Raw genomic sequence first — 21,699 nt, forward strand, 5'->3', positions numbered from 1 at the left:
AAATAAATATAACTTTTTACCCTGCGTCCCTCTACAGTGTAGATCTTGCGGACATGAAACTGCATCACTTCGGACACCTCATCTAAAAAAGCTCTCAGGCTCCTGGCTGTCCTTCTGCTCAGGACCACGCTCCTCCTCATCCCCGGTTCGCTGTTCTTCACGAGCAAGATCCGTCGCTGTCTGTAAGGCATATGCAAATGGCCAGGTGGTGTTGCGGATGACGTTTCAGGCCTCTGGGGCCTCCGGTTGTGATGGTACCAGATGCCTGAGTGTTTGTTGACCAGCTCCATGTTTACTGGCTTCGCCTGGCGTCGGTCAGAGCAGAGGTAGCAGCCACCATCCTGGAGCTGCTCCAGGTGTTTGATGGTGTGAGTGCCACGAGGGGTGGTCACAGTCCGCACACCAAATGGCAGCGGTACCTGTGGACAAATTGTACATAAATATCAAATGTGACTGTTAATCTGTCTCTATCTCGTATCCATGTATTGCTCTCCCTACATTGTATAAAGCACTGCTGATCAGGACAAGCGCCGTTTTAGCCACTTAACATCCACCCATCTAGGGTTTGTTAAATATCCACCCCATTTTGTAGGATTTTCAGTTGTTTCGAACATGTAATGACAAAATAATTGGGATTTAATTTGAAATCAACAGTTCCTGAAAAATTGCTTATTTATCATGTGGCTAAAGCAAAACCCAACCATAACCTTTGATTAGCGTGGATGTTAAGAGGTGAAAAGACCTGCATCAGTAAAGTCAAAGCCACATACAGCATGCCGCACCTTATATCTTAGTGGGCCAGATGAGTGAAAGTATTTGATAAATGTATAAAATGAAAGAAAATGTTGTGGTAGTTCATTGCTCAGACTGTCCTGTAATTATAAAGCATAACATTTTTGTTAATTGACAGAAAATGTCTGTTCTTGTGTTTTTGTTTTGTTTTTTACACTGTGATATTACTTTTGTGTCATATGGATGGCCACGAGAGAGGTCTTTATCAGTAGGAAATGCTTAAATACAGTTAAAAGTCTAAAATTTATACATTTATATCCTACTTCACATTTTGCAAAGCTGTCCAAGGGTCATATTGGAGTCTTTTACTCTTCAGTTCTAGTCCCCAGGCCTAATGTTTGACACCCCTGACCTATATGCATGCATCTAAGCATTCAGCTTCAAAAGAAGTCTCTACTACAGTTCATCTAACCTTTTGAGAAAGGTCGTCCAGCAGGGCGTCAAAGCATTTGAAGCTGCGCTTGTGGATGGCCATCCTGACGCCCCCAAACTGGCTGTCACCACTTTTGTAGAATGTGATCCGTTTGGCTGGGGTGGTTGAGCTCACGTGAGCGGGGCGCGAGTTGGAAGGGGGCGGGGCAGGGATGGGGAAGACATGTTTAAATGGGGGCCGGGGGTTCCACAGCCCTGTCTGGACCGAATGCATGCTGTGGTCTCACATACACCTGGGAAACACACAAAGATAAGAACATGTTTATTTTTTTCTGCAGGTTTCTGTTTATTTTTCTGATCCCGTGCGTGCTAATCACACTCACAAGAAGAACAAGTCTTAATCAGGATGATTAATGGAGGATTTAGGACAGGACATCCGCTGAAAGGACTAGCTGACATTGGTGGGAAAAACCTTCTGTATCGTTTACAACTAAATTCTAATAATAAGCTGTCACTTTTACAGCTGCTGAGGTGAATGTCTTGTTTCTGTAATGATTTTCTAGAAAAAGACATTTACCTGGATTCCCTCAAAATATTCTGTGCAGTCCCCCCCCCCCCCCCGATCATCGATGATCATTGATCAGTTTCAATTTGTTTTTTGAATAAGAACTGCAAATCCTACAAAAGTTCAACAAAAACAAGCCACATACTTTACTGTGAATTAACAAGATAAACTGTAGACAAATGCTAGATTTACATGGATGTTAAAGGCGGAGCTTCGCACAGGGAGCTATTTTTATTAGTGTGGCCTAGGACACGTATAGAAATCCTGTTTGGAACAGACGTAAAAAGTTTCTGCCCTGCTTCTGGAAAGGCAGCATCAATCGGCTTACATAACATATGCTGAGTATTTCAAACATTTAGCTTTTTTCTCTAGTTTTACAACACATGGATGAACATAGATGAACACTGCAAATAACTACTTGTTAGTTTTGAGTTTTGATGGGTTTCAGGTCTGTATCGACACACATATTAGCTTATATAATAGTTATAAAAACCACAAGCTAATTTCACGTGTATGTTGAGAGATCTGCTGTGGTGACCCTTAAATCCTTCAGCATCAAGACAAATATCACTTTTTCTACTCAGTGCATGTGGTCACAATGTGCCTCTTGATTGTTTCCTGTTATGTCTTCTGATGGGCTTAGCAGGCTTTTAAGTCTCACGAGGCCAAATCAGTGTTGACACTGCTTCTTAATGCCTCTTTAGCTCAGTCTTTCCTAATAACATTACATCAAACATATCATTTAAAATTCTATGAAGGGCACAGTTAACCCAACATTTAGGGACATGTTAAACAGGTTTTCAGTGTAGAACAGCATAAATAAAACTGACTGTAACGTTTATTTTACACTTGAAACTAACTCAGTCGATCTCATATAACTTATTCTGGCTTTCTTCTGAAATGGACAACAAAGTTGCTTTTGATGTGCAACATGAAAAGCAACCACTGAAGCGGTGGGAAGGTGATTATGCTGTGGGACTAAAGGAAGGTCTCAGGCTTACAGCTATGCTGATGTCCATGTGCACTAAGCAAGTTTTTCCAGCAAAGAGGCAAGTTAATCCAAGCAAATGTTAGCTTAGAGCTTTCAGACACTTAAACACATTCAGTTAGTGTTTCATTATCACCCTCTGCTTCTTTCTCACTGACATTCAAGATTTAATGGAATCAATATATCAGATTTTAGAAGTGGAATAAAGGAATATTTTCACTTTCTGTTAATCTCATCTAGTTTCTTCAGTGCTATTTTTAGACTTAATGAATTACAAATACTTCTTAAAAACTATTTTTTTTAGAAGCACACCAACAGTCCCAGTTTATATATGACAAACAAAGCTTAAAGTTCTCACATTTAAGCAGAATAAATGACTCATCTGTTAAATGAAAAGCTGTGGACGGACTGCTCGATGGACTGATCATTTCATATCTAACACAGATTTTTCTTTCCAATACAAAACTCTGACTCACACTAGCCTTTAACACATTACACTGAAGCAAACCATTAACAGAAAACAGCATTGTAGGTTTAAGCCTTTTCAACATAAAGCTCTATTATTTTCCCATGAAAGCATTATTATAGCAGATTTAATGTTTTTGCTCGTTTAGAATCTTTTTCAAATGATTTGAAGATGCTTACCGTTGTCGTAAAAGAACAGGAGAATGACTGCTGCCACTAATTAACAACCACTTTTTCCATGCCATATGTATTAGTTGCACTACTCACATATTCAGGAAGCATGGTCCAAAGAGGTATGGAAAAGCTGAAGAGAAATTTGTGGATATCTAGTCAGACCAGGAGACTGGTTTGCAGTAATTGTGCAAGTGTGTATGGTGGCGATCCCCGAGTGTACATATAAAGCAGAGTCCCTGATTCCACTCTCCAGCTCTCAGGGTAAAATGGCAGATGGACAAGAGGAGGGAGGAAGGGAGTGGGGGTGGAGAGAGGAGAACTGAGGAGATAGGAGAAGACAGGAGGGGTGAGGCTAAGGATAGAATGAAAAGCCTGCTTAAGAACCTCTGTGTGTGTGTGGGAGAAGGAGGGGTTGCTATGGTGAGGCCAAGACGTTAATAAGGCAAGTGATGCTCTTATGCATGCCGCACCTGAGCAGCAGAAGACACATATGCTAATTTGTAGTTGTGAGGTTGAATTATTGAGATTGAATAGAAATATTAATAGGCAAGTGGCAAATACATCAAAGATGTTTAGATTGTTAGTGAAATTATAATTTGAATCATGTCAACGTGAAAGTTACAGGACGCCGAAGGACAAAGTTAGGTAGATAAAGTCTTAAAAAAAGTCTGACTTAGATAAAGTCAGATAAAGGCAGTCGGTTTTCACATTCTGGTTGCAGAGTTGGTGCAGAGGCCACAGGTTTTAGCACATATAACGCCCTCTATCTGTGTCTTCCTCACACACAGGGATCTAGTTGGAGGATTGTAATTACACACAACCTGTCTAACAGCAGGGTTCCTCCTGTCTAGAAACCCCTGAAACCACCAACTGCTGCCCTGGCAAAAAAACCCTCTAATACTACAGACAGAGTAGCAGTAAATCTGTAATGAGCCAATCACGACCAGCTGATTGTCTCAGTCTGGCAAAGCACCATCTCACAAAGCCAGAAGGGGAAAGAGCAGCAGCAAGACCTAGCACAAAACCAGCACCAGAGACAACAGTTGTGGCATTGATCAGGCTGGACACAGCATGAAAGGAGGAGCTGAAGGGCAAGGTGGGTTGCACAGCAGCTTGCAGAAAGAAAAAAAAAAGTATTTGTCTAGTAGGTATTCTAAATGATAAATATGAATGTTGTGTATTGCTTTCCCAGTGTGGGTAAGCGGATGGCATATTATTTATATCCACAGTTCTTATTCCATTATCTTTTCTTTTAGTGGGATTAACGGTCTATATCTGTACCTAAAGAACACGTCCAAACTTAACAAGCTCTTTAGCTGCTATTGGCTCCGATAATTTCAACAGCCTGTTGCCAGCTTTTTCATATTTTAAGTTTTTTATTATCTGGAAAAGAACTGCCCACTGTGGTCGGGAGATGGTACTGACACGAACGATGAGGGTGAACAAAACAGTGAGCGAAAAGAGGCTCACACAAACATGCATATAAAGTGTGTTAGAGACAGAGTGTTAATTATTTGCGGATTCATAAGTGACACTGGCCACATTACACATGGTCATTTTAGCTGCCGTTTGCATATGAATATGATTGGAGCCAGGCCCGGCCCTAACCAATCTGGCGCCCTAGGCAAGATTTTAGGTGGCGCCCCCCTACATCGGCAGTGTAGTGTATGTACTCACAAGAAACCGAATAGCTTTGTCTTTGACCTTTTTTTTTTACTTAAAGAAAGCAAATTCACAATCAGAATAATTAACAAGATAAAAAAATATATGAATAAATAAATGAATACAAAAAATAAAAAATGAATATATGAAATACAATAAATTTTACATACATAAACACAATAAAACGTGTCAACAAGTTGGATAAAATAAATTAAAAATACAATATAAATAAGGCAACAGGAAGACCGCTTGATGCTGCTGCATCATGGCTGGGTTGTGCTGCTGATGCTGCATCACTGGTGGGTTGTGCTGCTGAAGTGGAGGCAGCAGCGGTAGATGTGGTAGATGGCCCAGGGGTGGGATTTAGAAACTTCAACAGTGCATCTGAAGAGAGGAGTATGTGACACCACTGAGTATTAAAGTCTAATAATAAAAACATATGATTCCAGGAATAAAATGAAATGATATAATATAAATGAAAAACCAAAGAGATATATGTATGATAAGATAAGATAAGATAAGATAACCTTTATTAGTCCCACACGTGGGAAATTTCGTGATCTTAACTGATATGCAAATTAGATTAGATTCAATTTATTGTCATCATTACAGTGAAATGCTGAATAGCAGAATGCAAAGTAACAGTATAAAATCATATGAGAATGTTATGTTATGATTATCTTTGACCGAATCACAGCAGTGCTCATATTAAAAAACAGCATTCCCTCTCATGTGATATTGCTTAATTAACATTAATGATGTGCACTTTAACAACTAGGCTTACAACTATAATATATACAGGGGTGGAAAAGTGACTATTACCTGTAAACGTTAGCTAACCAGAAGGCAATAACAATGTAAACAAAAAACACCTGCTTAAAAGATGAATACAAATGAGGAATGGTGGGAAAGGTGGGAGTACTGTAATTACCTAACGTTACATTATTATTTTCCATAACAATTTAGCCCCCTCCACAATATTAACTGACGTTAAAACAGTTAACTAGCTATTTATTGATTAGCAATTAGCGAATCATGTAACATTAGCTTAATGCTAAAAATTTAGGTTACTATCACATTCAGACAAATAATTTCATGTAGGCTAACGTTACCTACCTCTGTCTTTTTCTCGTTTCTCCTCCTCTTCTTCTCTCTTTTTTCTTCCCTGGGCACCTGACAGTTTTGGCCGTTTTGACATCTTGTGTTGATTTTTTGATGTGGTGACGTCCAAAAGGAACCATGATACGGGAAGGGAGGGGGCGCACCGTGCGGGGAGGGGGGGGCGTAATGTTGTAACAAATAATATTTCTATTAAATAAGCTTTACTTTGCATTTTAATTAACGTGGGATTATTTTTTGTATTTAGAAATAATAGTACCAACTTTTTTTTTTTTTCCCCAAACATTTGTGGCACTGGCGTGGCGCCCCCTGATGGACGGCGCCCTTAGCATTTGCCTATACGGCCTATGCCACGGGCCGGCCCTGATTGGAGCACATTCAAATATCGCACTGGTGGAAAAGACTTTCACCAAAGACACTTGATGTTCCAGGTTATGGTTGCCTAGGTAATCCTCTAATGTATTTACTATTAGATCACCAAGCTTAATCACCCCCATAGAACCTTATAGCATTGGCATATGTATAAATGTATACACATATTGTTTTCTTCTTGTCATAGGTGGGTATTTGGGTGTTAAAATACTATATGTATACTTATGATGCCAGCATATAGCAGGACAAGGATTATAGTTATTACTTAAAGTATTGTTATAAATACTATTAGCATTTATTTTATCCCATCCTTTAGTTGATCAGTGAGGCAACATGGTTAAGCGTCCTCACACAGTGGGTCTTTGCACCAACACGTTCTCATCCCAAAGTGTAACATACCGACGCTATGTGACAAATCCTCAGTATGTTACGCTTTCAGTCACCACATCCGTCTGTACGTTACGCGTTCGGAAACATGAGAACCTTTTGGAATGAATCAACACATGTACATTTATTTTACTTTCTCATCATTAATAGCTCTGGAAAACACTATCTAATATGATTAAGACTGTGTTTATCATTAGGATTAAGGTTAGGGTTAGGGCTGGAATACAAGGCTGGAATGTGTGTTACTGCCGGGAGTCTATTGGATTGCATCCACAATCCGGCGCGTATCACAGGGACTCGGAAAGTTACCTTTCGTGTTCCTATGGGACGCCTTGGGACGTGACAAATCGGCGGTATGTTGCACATTGGGAATGAGAATGGCCCCCTTTGCACACTGTTCCTACTAAACTCCTGTTCCGATGATTGTTTTTCTGTTAGTGTTGCTGTTGTAAGTCTGCGATTTCCTTGTTCTGGATGTGTCCTATTTAGCTGCTGACCTGATTTGTTTATAATAATTGTTTCTACTCTGGTCGAAAGAATCCACGCTTCGTACTGATGTCCACAATTCTTTTATTCCTCTCACAATCATGGAGCACCGTGAAAACTAGAAACAAGTAAAATAATATCGATAGCACATATGATATTCATCTCAGCCACTTATTTCCTTTCACAAGGTGCACAAGTGTTAAACAAATAACAGCATAATGATTTTTTTACCGTGTACGCCTTGTAAGACCAGCAGTAGAAAAGTTGTATATTCCGAAAAGTCCGCCGTGTTACCGTTCTGTCTTGTCTCTCCCGCGCACAACTTCCGGTTCCCGCAACTCACAGGAAGTGACTACTTCACAATAATATTTTAACAGAAACATTTCTTATAAGCAGGATATATCACTGGATTCATAGATTACCTTTCCTACTGCAAATGTACACAAGCATGAGAAGCAAATAAAGAAAACAAATAGAAAACAATAACGATCTCAGATTCACTTTGGTGTTGTCATGGCAACCCACACAAACATTTCAGCGTCAGCTACACTCCCACCAATTACCTTTGATTATTACAATTGAGAACGTAAATACACTTGCATTTCTCATTATATCAATGGTAATTCCCAAGCACCATGTTGTTGTTTTAAACATTCTTGCATTGACATAAACAATATTCTTTTCTCAACAAATGAATTCAACAATATGAACAGTAGATTTTACATCTCCATAACATGTGCATGAAGTACAGCATAATGACAACTTCTATTTTAGAAGGGAAATCTAATCAATGAATGACATTTTTCCCATTTAGCTGTTTTTCACCAGGACCACTAATTTCTGAATGGGTCTCTGAATGATTGAGGGTTGGACGAGGCGTTCGCCTCCCTTTCCTAACTTCCGATCACCAGTCTGGATTGTCACCTTCCGTACAAGTCCATCATCATCCTCATGTGCTTCCACAACCCTAGCAAGTTTCCATTCATTGCGAGGAACATCTTCCTCTTTGAGAATCACAATGTCACCCACCTCCACATTACGTCTTGGTGTATGCCATCGCTGTCTCAGAGCAATATTGGCCAGGTATTCCTTTCTCCATCTGTGCCAAAATTGCTCAGTCAAATACTGTACCCTTCTCCACCGTTTCTTAGCATACAGGTCCTCCTTGACGAATTTACCTGGAGGTGGAAGTGGGACTGAGGATTTCATGGTGATCAAGTGGTTCGGTGTGAGTGGCTCCAAGCTTTTGGGGTCATTGATGTTATCAACAGTGAGTGGGCGGTTATTCACGATGCACATAGCTTCATAAAGGAATGTCCTCAATGAAGCATCATCCAACCTTCCCACACTGCAGGCAAGGACTGTGCTCAGTACGCTTCTCACTGTCCGGATTTGACGCTCCCATGCGCCTCCAGCATGACTAGAGTGGGGCGTATTCATCTGGAAGTCGCACTGATTTTCTGCTAGGTATGCAGTCACTCTTTCCTTATCAAGTTCTTTCAGAGCCTTTGCCATCTCGTTTCTTGCCCCCATAAAGTTAGTTCCCTGATCGGACCTAATGTGCCTAACAGCTCCACGAAGGGCAATGAAGCAGCGCAAGGCATTGATGAATGCGTCAGTCGTCAAATCCTCCAACATCTCTATATGCACTGCCCTTGAGCAAAAACATGTGAAGAGGAGGCCGTACCGTTTTTGATCTTTGCGACCTTGTTTGGTGTGAAAAGGACCAAAGCAGTCCATACCACAATAAGTGAATGGTGGTGTGGGATCAACACGGTCACTAGGTAGATCTGCCATCCGTTGCTCCTCTGGTGGCGCGCGGGCTCTCCTGCACTGTACACACTGCCTGATGTATTGGGCTACAGCCTTACTTCCACCAGTGATCCAGTAACCATTGGCTCTCAGGGCATTGAGGGTTTGTCCTCTGCCTTGGTGTTGTATCTTGGTATGATGGTGTGCAATGATGAGGTTTGTAACAGCACCATCTTTAGGAAGGATCACTGGGTGTCTTAACTCAAGAGGCACAGATGCCTTCCTCAGTCTTCCTCCTACTCTCATTATGCCATCTTGGAGAAATGGGTCAAGCTGAAAGAGTTGGTGGTTGCAAGGCAGCCTTCCTAGTTTCTGGCTGAGTGTGTTTAACTCCTCTTGAAAGGCATCTTGTTGTGCAAGCTTGACGAGAGTCTGTGCAGCTTGCTTTCTCTCTTCCACGCTTAAAGGCTCAGCGGTCCTGATCCTCTTTGCCAGCCGCTGGATACGAGCAATGACGTTGACAGCTGTAGTCCATCTTGAGAACCGCAGCAGATGCTTCTGGATGTCAAACTGCCTTGCTACATCAACCTTCAACACCTGAGTAGTCCTCACCTCTGGGTCTCCCACCAGCAAATCTGAAGTAGCCTGTTTTGTGGCTATCTCTCTTTCCCATAGAAAGCTGGGACCAGAGAACCAATTTGACTTGATGAGGTCAGCTACTTTGAGGCCTCTCGAGGCATGATCAGCAGGGTTTTCTCCTGTGTCAACATAGTACCATTTCCGTGCATCGGTGGTTTCTCGAATTCTCTGCACGCGGTTTGCCACGAACACATGGAACCTTCTTGCTTCATTATTGATGTAACCAAGCACGACCTTTGAGTCTGTCCAAAAATATTCGTCATCAACCTTGAGTTCTAGCTCCTCTCTTAACATGCTGCTCACAGATGCCGAGGTTACTGCTGCAGTTAACTCAAGTCTCGGTATGGTAACTATTTTGGTTGGTGCAACCCTCGCCTTGCCCATGACCAAGGAGCAGCATACCCTTTCTCTGCTTACCACTCTGATGTAAGAGCACTGGCCATACCCTTGACTGCTTGCATCAGAGAAATGATGAAGCTCGACTCTTTGAATCTCGCCAATGCTGTCAGGTATGAAGCATCTTTGAATTTCAATTCTTTCCAGGTTCTCCAGATCCTTCATCCAAGTCTCCCACCTTAACTTCAAGCCTTTGGGTAGTGGCTCATCCCACCCTGTGCCTCTCTGACACATCTCCTGCAGCACTCTTTTCCCTTCAAGAATGACTGGGGCTAGAAACCCCAAAGGGTCATACAAGGAGGCCACAATTGAGAGAATCCCTCGGCGCGTTGCTGGTTTCTCCTCAAGTGACACCTTGAAGGAGAAGCTATCATTTTCAACATTCCACCTTATACCTAGCACTCTTTGAACTGGTAAATCCTCGTGATTAAGATCAACATTCTTTACCTCCGTAGCACGCTCTGCAACATCGACAGAGTCAAGGACCTCTCGGCTGTTGGAGAGAAATTTGTGAAGGTGCAGCTTTCCTTTGGCACACACGGCTTGGGCTTCTTTGACCAGTTCAATTGCCTTACCCACCGACTCTACACTTATGAGACCATCGTCGACATAGAAATGTTTCTGGATGAAGTTAGCTGCGGAGGGGTACTCTTTCTCACATTGGCTGGCAAGGTGCTTCATGCCATAATTGGCGCAGCCAGGGGATGATGATGCTCCAAACAGGTGAACCTTCATGCGGTACTCTCTGGGTTCAGAGTTTGTGTCTCCATTTTCCCACGGTAGTCTCTATCATCCTCGCTCACATGAAACCTGTGGAACATTTTCTCCACATCACACATGACTGCGATGGGATGTTTACGGAAGCGGCACAGCACGGCTGTTAGGCTATTTGTGAGGTCAGGTCCTGTTAGCAGATGGTCGTTTAAGGAGGTGCCTTCATACCTTGCAGAGCAGTCGAAAACCACTCTGATTTTTCCTGGTTTTCTGGGGTGGTAAACTCCTTGGTGTGGGATATACCAGACTTTCCCCAGCTCTGCTTGGTTTTCCACTTTCTCTGCATCTCCATCCTTGAAGACACCTTCCATAAATCTCACGTAGTCTATTTTGAATTTGGGATCTCTGTCCAGCTTCCTCTTTAGATGCTTCAGCCGTACTAACGCCAGCCCTTTGTTGTCTGGGAGATGCGGACGTGCTTTGAAAGGGAGAGGCATCTCCAGGTGACCATCCTTATTTTGTTGGATTCTGTCTTTCAAGATCTGCAGGAAGCAAATATCTTCTTGAGATATGCTTCTGTCACCAGGTTTTGTGTCTGCAAAATCAGACTCCAGGGCCTTGATGACAGCAAATGGTGTTATGGGTGGCACCTCTCTGACAGACACTCGATGACAAAAACCAGTCACATCTTTAGCCTGCACACGCTGTGGTGCGCTTCCCACAATGCTCCAACCAAGATCTGTCTCAATAGCATAAGGCTCATAGTCACCCCCAGTGACGACCCTTCTTGGAATTAACGCTCTGGAGCAGTCGTATCCAATCAACAATCCAACACCACAGTCCATCAACGGGGGTATCTCCTGGGCCATGCTTACAAGGTGTTTCCATTTGTTGGCTGTCTGGCAAGTGGGAATATGTGTGCGGTCAAGGGGAATGAAGTCCCTTGTGTAGGCTGGAGGCAAACTGATGGAAACATTAGAGGAAAATCCTCTAACTTTGAGCTTGCATACTCTTTGACTCTTCACGACTGAGTCTCTCCCCATCATGGTGGAAAGTTTAAGTTTCACTGGTTCCATTGTTGCTTGTAGCTTTTCGCACACCTCCTGATCAACAAATGTGTGACTGCTTTGAGTGTCCAATAGTGCATACACTAGGGTTTCAGTGTCCGGAGCACTAAGTGTTGAGATCCACACTGGGACTATCATTGATGTACTCCCACCTTCACCTCCACTCACACAACATGATAATGACAACGTACTTTCTTCAACTGCGCCTTGTGTTGATGCTGCTGTAGAACGATCTTCATGCAATGGCGTTGGGTGACTCTTTCTGCATATGCCACACATGGCCCTGTTCCTACAGTCTTTAGAATTGTGACCCTTTCTTAGACATGCAAAACACAACTTATTTTCAAGTATGCATTTTTTCTTATCCTCTACAGACATGTCCATAAGCCTCTTGGATTTATGTATGGAATGGTTCTCACTACAGAAAATACACTGGCCATTATTGGAATTTTGTGTTGGTGTGGTCCATTTCTTTGGTTTCCCTGCATCTCCCAACTTGATTTCACCAGGGTCAGATTTGGCGGTGGAGCTTGATGGAATCGGGGGTTTCACATTTGTGGCAAACGTGTTTGCTTTTGAACGCTTCATCTCTCTTGCTGGTGCCTCTGCAGAGTGCCTTAAGGCATGTAAGGATGACACTGGATTGCATGCGATGCGTGACTCCTTAGAGATAAAGGAAGCAAACTCATGAAAGCTTGGATAGTCGTTGCCCCGATCTAGCTGCTCTGTGACATAACGGTTCCATCTAGATGTCACCCAATCAGGAAGCTTGACTAGTATTTTCTGATTCTCCTCACAGTCGTTAAGAACCTGTAAGCCCTTTACGTGAGGCATGGCATTACTACATGTTTGGAGGAAATCACTGAAATCTCTTAACTTGAGATATTCCTTTCCACCAATCTTCGGCCACCCATTTAGCTTATCTCTGAAAGCCCGCTGCACTACAAAGGAATGGCCATATCTAGCATTTAACCTATCCCATGCTTGTTGATAGGCTTCTTCATCTTTTCTGTAGAAGCTGCCTTCAAGAGAGGATTTTGCCTCACCCGCTATGTACTTTTGCAGGTAGAATAGCCTGTCTGCAGGGTCAGAGCATCGTCTCTCTATGAGGGCTTTGAAGCTTATGCTCCATTCTGTAAACTTCAGAGGATCGCCCGAGAATACAGAAGGTTCTGGAGTTGGCAAGCGAGTAAGAGCTAATGACTCTTGTAGCGATTGGACCAATGATGTCTCGTTTTGCACAACCTGCCGTTCTTGATCTGGGATGTGGTGAGCGAAGGGGTGTGCATCACTCGCTTTGCTGAATGGAGGACTGCGTGTCCCATCCCTTCCCTCTTCTTCAGTGTAGACATTTAGCTTTGCCTGAATCAATGTCCCTCTGATTTTCAAGTTTTCTCAACTGCTGACGTTGAGCTTCGATGGCAGCTTCCATATCAATTTCGGCTTTCTTTGCAGCCAGCTGAGCAGCCACTTCCGCTCTCATAGCTGGAATGCTAGGTGACTCTGAGAGATGGTTAGAATTGTGACAGCTGGGTGCAGTAACTCTGGAGGCTGTGGATCCATATATGGACCTAGCATATTCATTATCAAGTAGCATGCGTAACCTTGATCTTTCCGCCACCGTTTCAAACTCACCTTCATCTTCAGTCAGACGTACTCTCATCAGCTGCAGCAAGTCGGCCGTCACGGCTGAGCATGCATCGATCTTTCTTCGAAATTCTTGACTTGGTGAGGTTTGGAGTCGAATTCTGTCATACTGTTCCTTTAATTCAGACTCAAGCTTCTCAGCCTCATCCATCATATCATACATGTCACTCTCAGAGCATACTTGCTTTAACTTTGTGCGAATGTCTCTTACGTTGCTTTTCCATTTCTCGTATGTTGCTTTGAACCTCTTCTCCTTTTGAGTTAACTCTTGATCTTTCAGTTCCTGCATTTTTGGCGTTAATCGCCTTTCACGAGAGGATTTTCTTGCTTTTGTCTCAGATTTCTCAGACACTACACTTTTTTCCTCTTCCAAATCCCCTGCATCTTGTACTTCTGACATAACATCAGGGTGACTATGAACATCTTTAGACATTTTCAGACTTTAAAGGGGGTATCTTATGAAGAGGACAAGATAACTAAGGTAATTACAAGAATGGATGTAATAGGCGGAGAATTATTAAAATTAACACAAAGGAACCTTAGCTTAGATTCTTACGTATGACAGCAAATAAATTTTCAGTTTCAGCCTTCATGAAGCTTGCAAGCAACAGGTAAGAAAACAACAATAATTTCCAGAACTTCAACAGATTGTCCTTTTTTTTTTTTTTTTTTTTTTTTACACAATCCGAAATTTGAACACTATTACTTCCTTGTCCATTACAGCAAATTTGTAGCTCATGTTCTATCCATCAACTCATGAGGCATAATAACTGCGCAATATAGCCTGAGGACTCACGCTTTAGCCTAAAACCGCTTCTTGGAGTGTCCGCTGAATCTGCAGCTCCCGATTGGTTGTCACAAAATGCAAAGCAACGTGTCCACTGAAGCCTGTAGCTCGCTGCAGGATGAGAAGCAACCGAGACCTGTGGCTTGCTGCAGGATGAGAAGAGCTTTGCACACCGAAGCCTGTAGCTTGCTGCAGGAGGGGAAGCGCGTTGCAAACCGAGACCTGTAGCTTGCTGCAGGATGAGAAGAGCTTTGCACACCGAAGCCTCCAGATGGATTGGGACACGTTTTCACTGTTTCTACTCTGGTCGAAAGAATCCACGCTTCGTACTGATGTCCACAATTCTTTTATTCCTCTCACAATCATGGAGCACCGTGAAAACTAGAAACAAGTAAAATAATATCGATAGCACATATGATATTCATCTCAGCCACTTATTTCCTTTCACAAGGTGCACAAGTGTTAAACAAATAACAGCATAATGATTTTTTTTACCGTGTACGCCTTGTAAGACCAGCAGTAGAAAAGTTGTATATTCCGAAAAGTCCGCCGTGTTACCGTTCTGTCTTGTCTCTCCCGCGCACAACTTCCGGTTCCCGCAACTCACAGGAAGTGACTACTTCACAATAATATTTTAACAGAAACATTTCTTATAAGCAGGATATATCACTGGATTCATAGATTACCTTTCCTACTGCAAATGTACACAAGCATGAGAAGCAAATAAAGAAAACAAATAGAAAACAATAACGATCTCAGATTCACTTTGGTGTTGTCATGGCAACCCACACAAACATTTCAGCGTCAGCTACAATAATAATTTAAAGAAAACATGTGTTGTGTATTTTGGGTTGTAACAGGATCCGTAGTGGGCTTGCCCCGATGCATTATGGGAAACGATGCTTTTCGGCTGTTGCTCGGGCTAGCTCCATGTTAAGTTGCTCTGTTATAATAAATACCGCAAGTTACGTTGTGGTCCGAGTATCATTGTTATACTAGTAACCCGGAGTGAAGATATAACAAAAGTGGCGACGAGGACATCTGGACCGACGCTGCAGTCCGCTTTGGAGTTTTACATTTTTTTTCCTGCTGATGCCTCGCGCTAACCTGGTGTTAGACGGCGCCGGAGGTAGGACGACGCTACCGGTGTGCGAAGGTGGATGCCGTTTTTTTTTTTCTCCTCAGCTAAACGGGGAGGAATGTACAGCGGACAGGACGACGAGGGCAGACTCCGTAAGTGACGTTAACCAAAACATAAACGGATAAAAGAGACGTTACGAAAAGGAACAGTTGTGAGGGGAAGAGTGCCATTCAACCAGGAGCCGAGTAATGGCTGGAGTTACTGGCCCTATCGGTCCCTTCGACGAAAGCACGGAGCAATGGAGCTCATATACGGAGCGTTTTGGATATTTCGTTGCGGCTAACGACATACAGGATGCTAAACTGGTGCCCATTTTTTTGAGTGTGATAGGCCCAAAGACTTTTACCCTGCTAAGGAGCCTGCTACAGCCAGCAAAGCCAGGCAGTAAAAGTTTCACAGAGATCGTGGACACACTGACCAAACACTTCTCGCCCAAGCCCCTCGTGATCGCTGAACGGTTCAAGTTTCACAAGCGAAACCAAGAAGAGGGTGAGTCTGTCACAATGTTCGTTGCATCGTTACGCAAATTAGCTGAACACTGTGAGTTTAAAGATGTTTTAAATGACACATTAAGAGACAGACTCGTGTGTGGTTTAAGAAATGAAGCTGCACAGAAGAAATTGCTCACGGAAAGTGATTTGACTCTTGAGAAGGCAATTAATATCAGTGTGACCATGGAAATGGCATCAAAAGAAGCCCATGCGCTACATGCTACAGACAGAGTACACAAACTAGACAATGGTAAAGCAAATGCACAGGGACCATGCTTCCGCTGTGGCAAGTTAGGACACCTTGCTAGTGATTGCTGGTGCAAAGAAATGGATTGCAACAACTGTGGAAAAAAAGGTCATGTAGCACGGGCATGCAGGAACAAAAGGTGCAAGGATAAGGGCTCAAAGCCTGGGAATAAAAGAGGCACTGCAAGATTCAAAAAAGAAAGACATGTTCACACAGTTAAGCTTCATGAGGATAGAGCAAATGACTCCTCAGATGAAGAAGTGTTGTCTGCAATAAATACTGTGCGAATACTGAAGGTGGACGAAACCTCAGACGGCTTTTGGGTCACGCCCAAACTGGAGGGACATGTTGTAAAAATGCAGATTGACACTGGGTCAAAAGCATCACTAGTGTCATATAATGTCTATAGGACATGTCTGAAGCACCTTCCACTCAAACCCTCCGACACAGTATTTAAAGGATATACTGGACATCGAGTGCCTATGAAAGGAATGGCAGAGGTGACTGTTCAATACAATGGCCAAACTGCTAAGCTGCCTGTGTATGTTACGCAGAAGAACTGCCCTGCTATAATGGGACGTGTGTGGCTCAAAACAATCAGACTCAACTGGCAAGAGGTGAGAAAGCTGTCGCATGGTTCCTCTCAGCTACAGGCCATACTGGGAAAACACCAGGAGGTTTTTCGTGAGGAGCTGGGCAGCATGAAAAAAATTACAGTGAAGCTGCATCTCAAGCCTGACTCCAAGCCAGTCTTTATGAAGGCTAGACCTGTGCCGTACGCCATTCGGCCCAAGGTGGAGTCTAATTTAGACGCATTGGTCAAGAATGGTGTTCTGGAGCCGGTTACGACCAGCGAGTGGGCCACGCCCATCGTTCCAGTTCCCAAAAAGGATGGCGGAATCCGGATCTGCGGAGACTTCAAGGTATCCGTGAATCCTGTATTAACAGCAGAGCAGTATCCCCTTCCACTGATTGATGACTTATTTGCTGGTCTGAGTGGAGGACAAAAGTTCAGCAAAATAGATCTCAACCAAGCTTACCTGCAAATGCACGTTGAAGAGCAGTCACGTGACATGTTGACTATTAGCACACATAAGGGACTTTTCAGATTTTGCAGGTTGCCTTTTGGCATCACATCAGCTCCAGCATTGTTTCAACGAGCGATTGATCAAATCCTGAGTGGATTACCTGGTGTGCAATGCTATCTGGATGATATCCTGTGTACAGGAGCAGATGATGAAGAGCATCTGCGCAACTTGGATGCGACCCTTCAGAGGCTGAAGGAATACGGATTGAGAGTCCGTAAGGAGAAATGTGACTTTTTCCAGTCATCTGTGGAATATCTAGGGCACGTGATTGATGCAAATGGACTTCACACTGCACCTTCGAAGATCACAGCAATCGTGGATGCACCCCACCACGAAATGTCAGTCAGTTAAAGTCTTTCTTAGGGCTGTTGAACTACTACGGACGGTTCATACCCAACTTGGCATCACTCCTGAAACCACTGCACAACCTGCTACGCAAGGAAGAAGCATGGGAGTGGACAGCAAGCTGCCAAGACGCCTTTCAAAAGGCAAAGGATTCACTGACTGCATCTGAGGTGCTAACCCACTTCAATCCCAAGTTCCCAATTCAGCTTGCTTGTGATGCTTCTCCCTATGGGGTGGGGGCAGTGATTTCCCACATTCTCCCAAATGGCGAAGAAAGGCCAATTGCATTCGCATCAAGGACATTAAACACAGCAGAGTCCAACTATGCTCAGCTGGAACGAGAGGCGCTGAGCATTGTATTCGGTGTTCGGAAATTCCACCAGTACCTGTACGGTAGGAAGTTTACACTGTTTACTGACCATAGGCCTCTCACAACCATCCTGGGACCCTATACAGGGATTCCATCTCTTGCTGCTTCACGTCTCCAGAGGTGGGCGTTGATATTGTCAGGACATTCTTATGACATCAAGTATCGCAAATCGGAGTCTCATTGCAATGCAGATGGGTTGTCCAGGTTACCCCTTCCTGTTAAAAAACCCGTCTCTGACACAGTTGAGATCCTCTACTTCAGGGAGGTAGAGACAGCACCTGTTTCGGCTGTGCAGGTGAAAAAGGCGTCCAGAAATGACCCTGTGTTGGCAGCAGTGCTGGACTGGATCATTAAGGGTCTGCCTGCAAGTAAGGGTGTAGACCTGAAGGCTTTCCTGGGAAAGCGGGCGGAGCTTTCTGTTCAGGCGGGATGTTTGCTGTGGGGGAGGAGAGTCATCATTCCCATGTCACTGCGACCAAAACTGTTGAAGCAACTGCATGCAGGACATAGTGGAATAGTGAGAATGAAGGAAATAGCGAGAAGCTATTTTTGGTGGCCAAATATGGACAAACAGATCGAGGAGATTGCTAAGAACTGCTCTTCGTGTCAGATGGTCCGGAACAACCCACCACTTGCTCCTCTTCATCCCTGGGAGTTCCCACAGGAGCCATGGCATCGGGTACACATTGACTTTGCAGGTCCATACGAGGACAAAATGTTTCTTGTAGCTGTTGATGCACACAGTAAATGGCCTGAAGTGACCATCATGAAATCAGCCACCACTGAAAAGACCATAGAAGCTCTAGGAGAAATGTGCAGTAGGTTTGGATCTCCTACTCAGATAGTCTCTGACAATGGACCTCAACTGGTTTCACAGGAAATGGAGGCTTTCCTACAGGCTAATGGAGTGCAGCACATTACGTCAGCTCCATACCATCCTGCAACGAATGGTCTTGCAGAAAGGTTTGTTCAGACAATGAAACATGCACTGAAAACATCACAAGGCCAAGGAACACTGCATCAGAGACTGCACAAGTTTCTGCTTAACTACCGGAATAGTCCACATGCGACCACAAGGACATCTCCTGCCAACGCAATGTTCAAAAGAGACCTGCGCACTACCTTTGATCTTTTGAAACCCTCAACTGTGAAGGACACTGTACAAAAACAACAAGAGAAACAAATCATGTACAGGGGTCAAAAGGTCAAGGGCAGAGTCTTCAGCACCGGCGAGTCAGTGCAGGCCAGGAACTACCGAGGAGTACACAAGTGGGTTCCTGCAACTGTCATTGCTCAAACTGGTCCAGTTTCATATACAGTTCAGGTGGCCGATGGAGTCTGGAGAAGACACGTGGATCAGCTACTCCGGTCCGCACCAGTGTCTGCAGAAGGGTCTTGCGGAGATCTTGAAAATGCACTCATCGGCTCGTCAGCCCCTTCACACACACAAGTAGAGAACTCCACCACATCAGGAACAGTGGTTCCACCTGTAAAGGAGACTGTAAGAGAGACTGAGACATCTTCGGTGTCAGGAACAAAGGCTCCACAAGAGAGCACACAGACTGACGTTACCACAGACCGCCGATACCCCAATAGAGAGCGGCGGCCTCCTGTTCGTCTGAGTTATTAGATGGCACCTGACCCAAATGAACGGGGCAGAATAATCCCCATGGGTCATGGGGGAGGTTGAGGTAGTCCACCCTCACTCCCCAAGATAGCAATTAAAAGAGTTGGTGTTGTAACCTTACAGTTAATAAGAGGTGAAATGTTTGTGAGGCTATTACTGTCATGTGCCAGTGAAGACTGAAGTTTGTGAGTAGATCACCTGTTTATTTCATAGTACATCCTTTGTAAGAGGGGAGGAGATGTTGTGTATTTTGGGTTGTAACAGGATCCGTAGTGGGCTTGCCCCGATGCATTATGGGAAACGATGCTTTTCGGCTGTTGCTCGGGCTAGCTCCATGTTAAGTTGCTCTGTTATAATAAATACCGCAAGTTACGTTGTGGTCCGAGTATCATTGTTATACTAGTAACCCGGAGTGAAGATATAACAACATGCATGTGGTCAAGCTAACGTCATCAACAACAACCTCAATCACTTATTATTTTCAAAACACTCTTCCCCAGCTGACAGTGTGGAGTGTAAGATGTGTATACATGAGCCAACAGGTGCCATGTAAACCCCACGATACCCTTTGAATGGCAGCCACATCACGTTTATACACAAGCAGAAAAGAAATGAAGCAAGAGACAACCCCCCAAAACAAACAAACAAACAAACAAACAAACAAACAAACAAACGGGAAATACAAAGGGAATAAATACATGTAAAAATAAATTAAATGGAAAAGTAAATAAATTAAGGAAATAATAAAAAAAAAACATCTGAAAACATCAATTTAAATTTCTGTATACATTTTTTAAAATATATATTTTATGTAAGGTGCCATTAACGGTAAACTGTTTAAAATTAATCATCATTTATATATTTTGGCTGTTATTACTCAACAGGTTGGTTTGTTACAGATGTTTAATCAGAGCAGTGTTTGGTACCGCTGTTCAGGGGCATGCTGTGTTGTGGAGTTAAAAATAATCTCTAGTAAGAGCAGAAGAAGAAAAACAGAATCAAACACGTCTTTTTACACTTTTAAAAACACCAGGGACATTTATTATTTCCATCTACAGGCTCAAAATGTCCTTGAAATATGTCTTGGTTTTATAGAAGTGTCTTATTGCATAAGTAAAATTTATGTAACTCCTCATTTCATCAATCTGTATCTGCTTCACAGCCTTAATGAGAGACAGAGGAGAGGTAGGTGGCCCTCAGGGGGATTCTGGGTAGACAGGAAGTCAAGGATGAGTAGTTCCGGTGCTGACAGGAACCTGAGGCATCACAGTGAGGCGTCAGGATGCTGCTCTCTGAGAAAGTTTTGGTACTAATGTGTATTCCTAGAGGATAAATCAAGCAGTTCATCACCTGTGCGCTTTGCCTGATGATGTTACACATGGGTATAGGCTTCAGTCCTGCAGGAGTACTTTCCTTTGTGATATGAACACAGTGAATCACTGAATTTGAACATGTTCACCTTAAAACTGACTGAAAACGGAGAGAAGTTCTGCTCTTGCTCTTGTGTGATCACTTCAGTCAGCAGAAAAAATGAAAATGAAAACAGAGCAGAGATTATTCCGCATGCGGTGGCCTATTTTTGGAAGTGCGCTCACTCCTTTGCTCAATCCCTTTTGTCTCTTATCCTATAAGCAGGTATGTGATGACCTTATTCCCACAACTGGACCACATACACAAACACAAGCCTTCTGGATATATGAGCACTTGCTCATTGGGGTTTGTATTCTCACTAAAATAAATTAAATTAAATTGAAAACACACAAACACAGAACCTTACCACAGATGTTCAGCTTTGTCTAAGTTCAGAGAAGCAGGTGTTCGTAAAGCAACAGGTGAGAAAGAGAGGTTCATCTTACCTGTGAGGAAACATGCTGGAAGGAACCAGTGAAGATCAGTGTCCGAGTGTAGATCCCGATAAAGAAGCAGTTTGATAACAGAGTGATAATAAAGTCAGGTGTGGTCAGCGGCAGACAGCGCCGCGAGCTCGCTATCTGAGATTTGAGAAG

The 21,699-nt window shown here is 43.3% G+C and overlaps 1 protein-coding gene across 1 annotated transcript in view; it reads right to left on the reverse strand.

Annotated features, from left to right (window-relative positions):
- The window catches only part of rp1l1a (rp1 like 1a), a 33,002-nt gene extending 11,303 nt beyond the window's left edge, over positions 1-21,699 (reverse strand). Inside the window, exons 1-3 of the mRNA XM_026158113.2 lie at positions 21,550-21,699; positions 1,205-1,457; positions 21-419 (exon numbers count right to left, since the gene is read on the reverse strand). Of these exons, the coding sequence (XP_026013898.2) occupies positions 21-419; positions 1,205-1,438 (633 nt within the window). The 5' untranslated portion in view covers positions 1,439-1,457; positions 21,550-21,699. The remainder of the gene's footprint in view (positions 1-20; positions 420-1,204; positions 1,458-21,549) is intronic.

This window comes from Astatotilapia calliptera, chromosome 23, assembly GCF_964374335.1.
Source record: "Astatotilapia calliptera chromosome 23, fAstCal68.1, whole genome shotgun sequence".
Taxonomy (NCBI): domain Eukaryota; kingdom Metazoa; phylum Chordata; class Actinopteri; order Cichliformes; family Cichlidae; genus Astatotilapia; species Astatotilapia calliptera.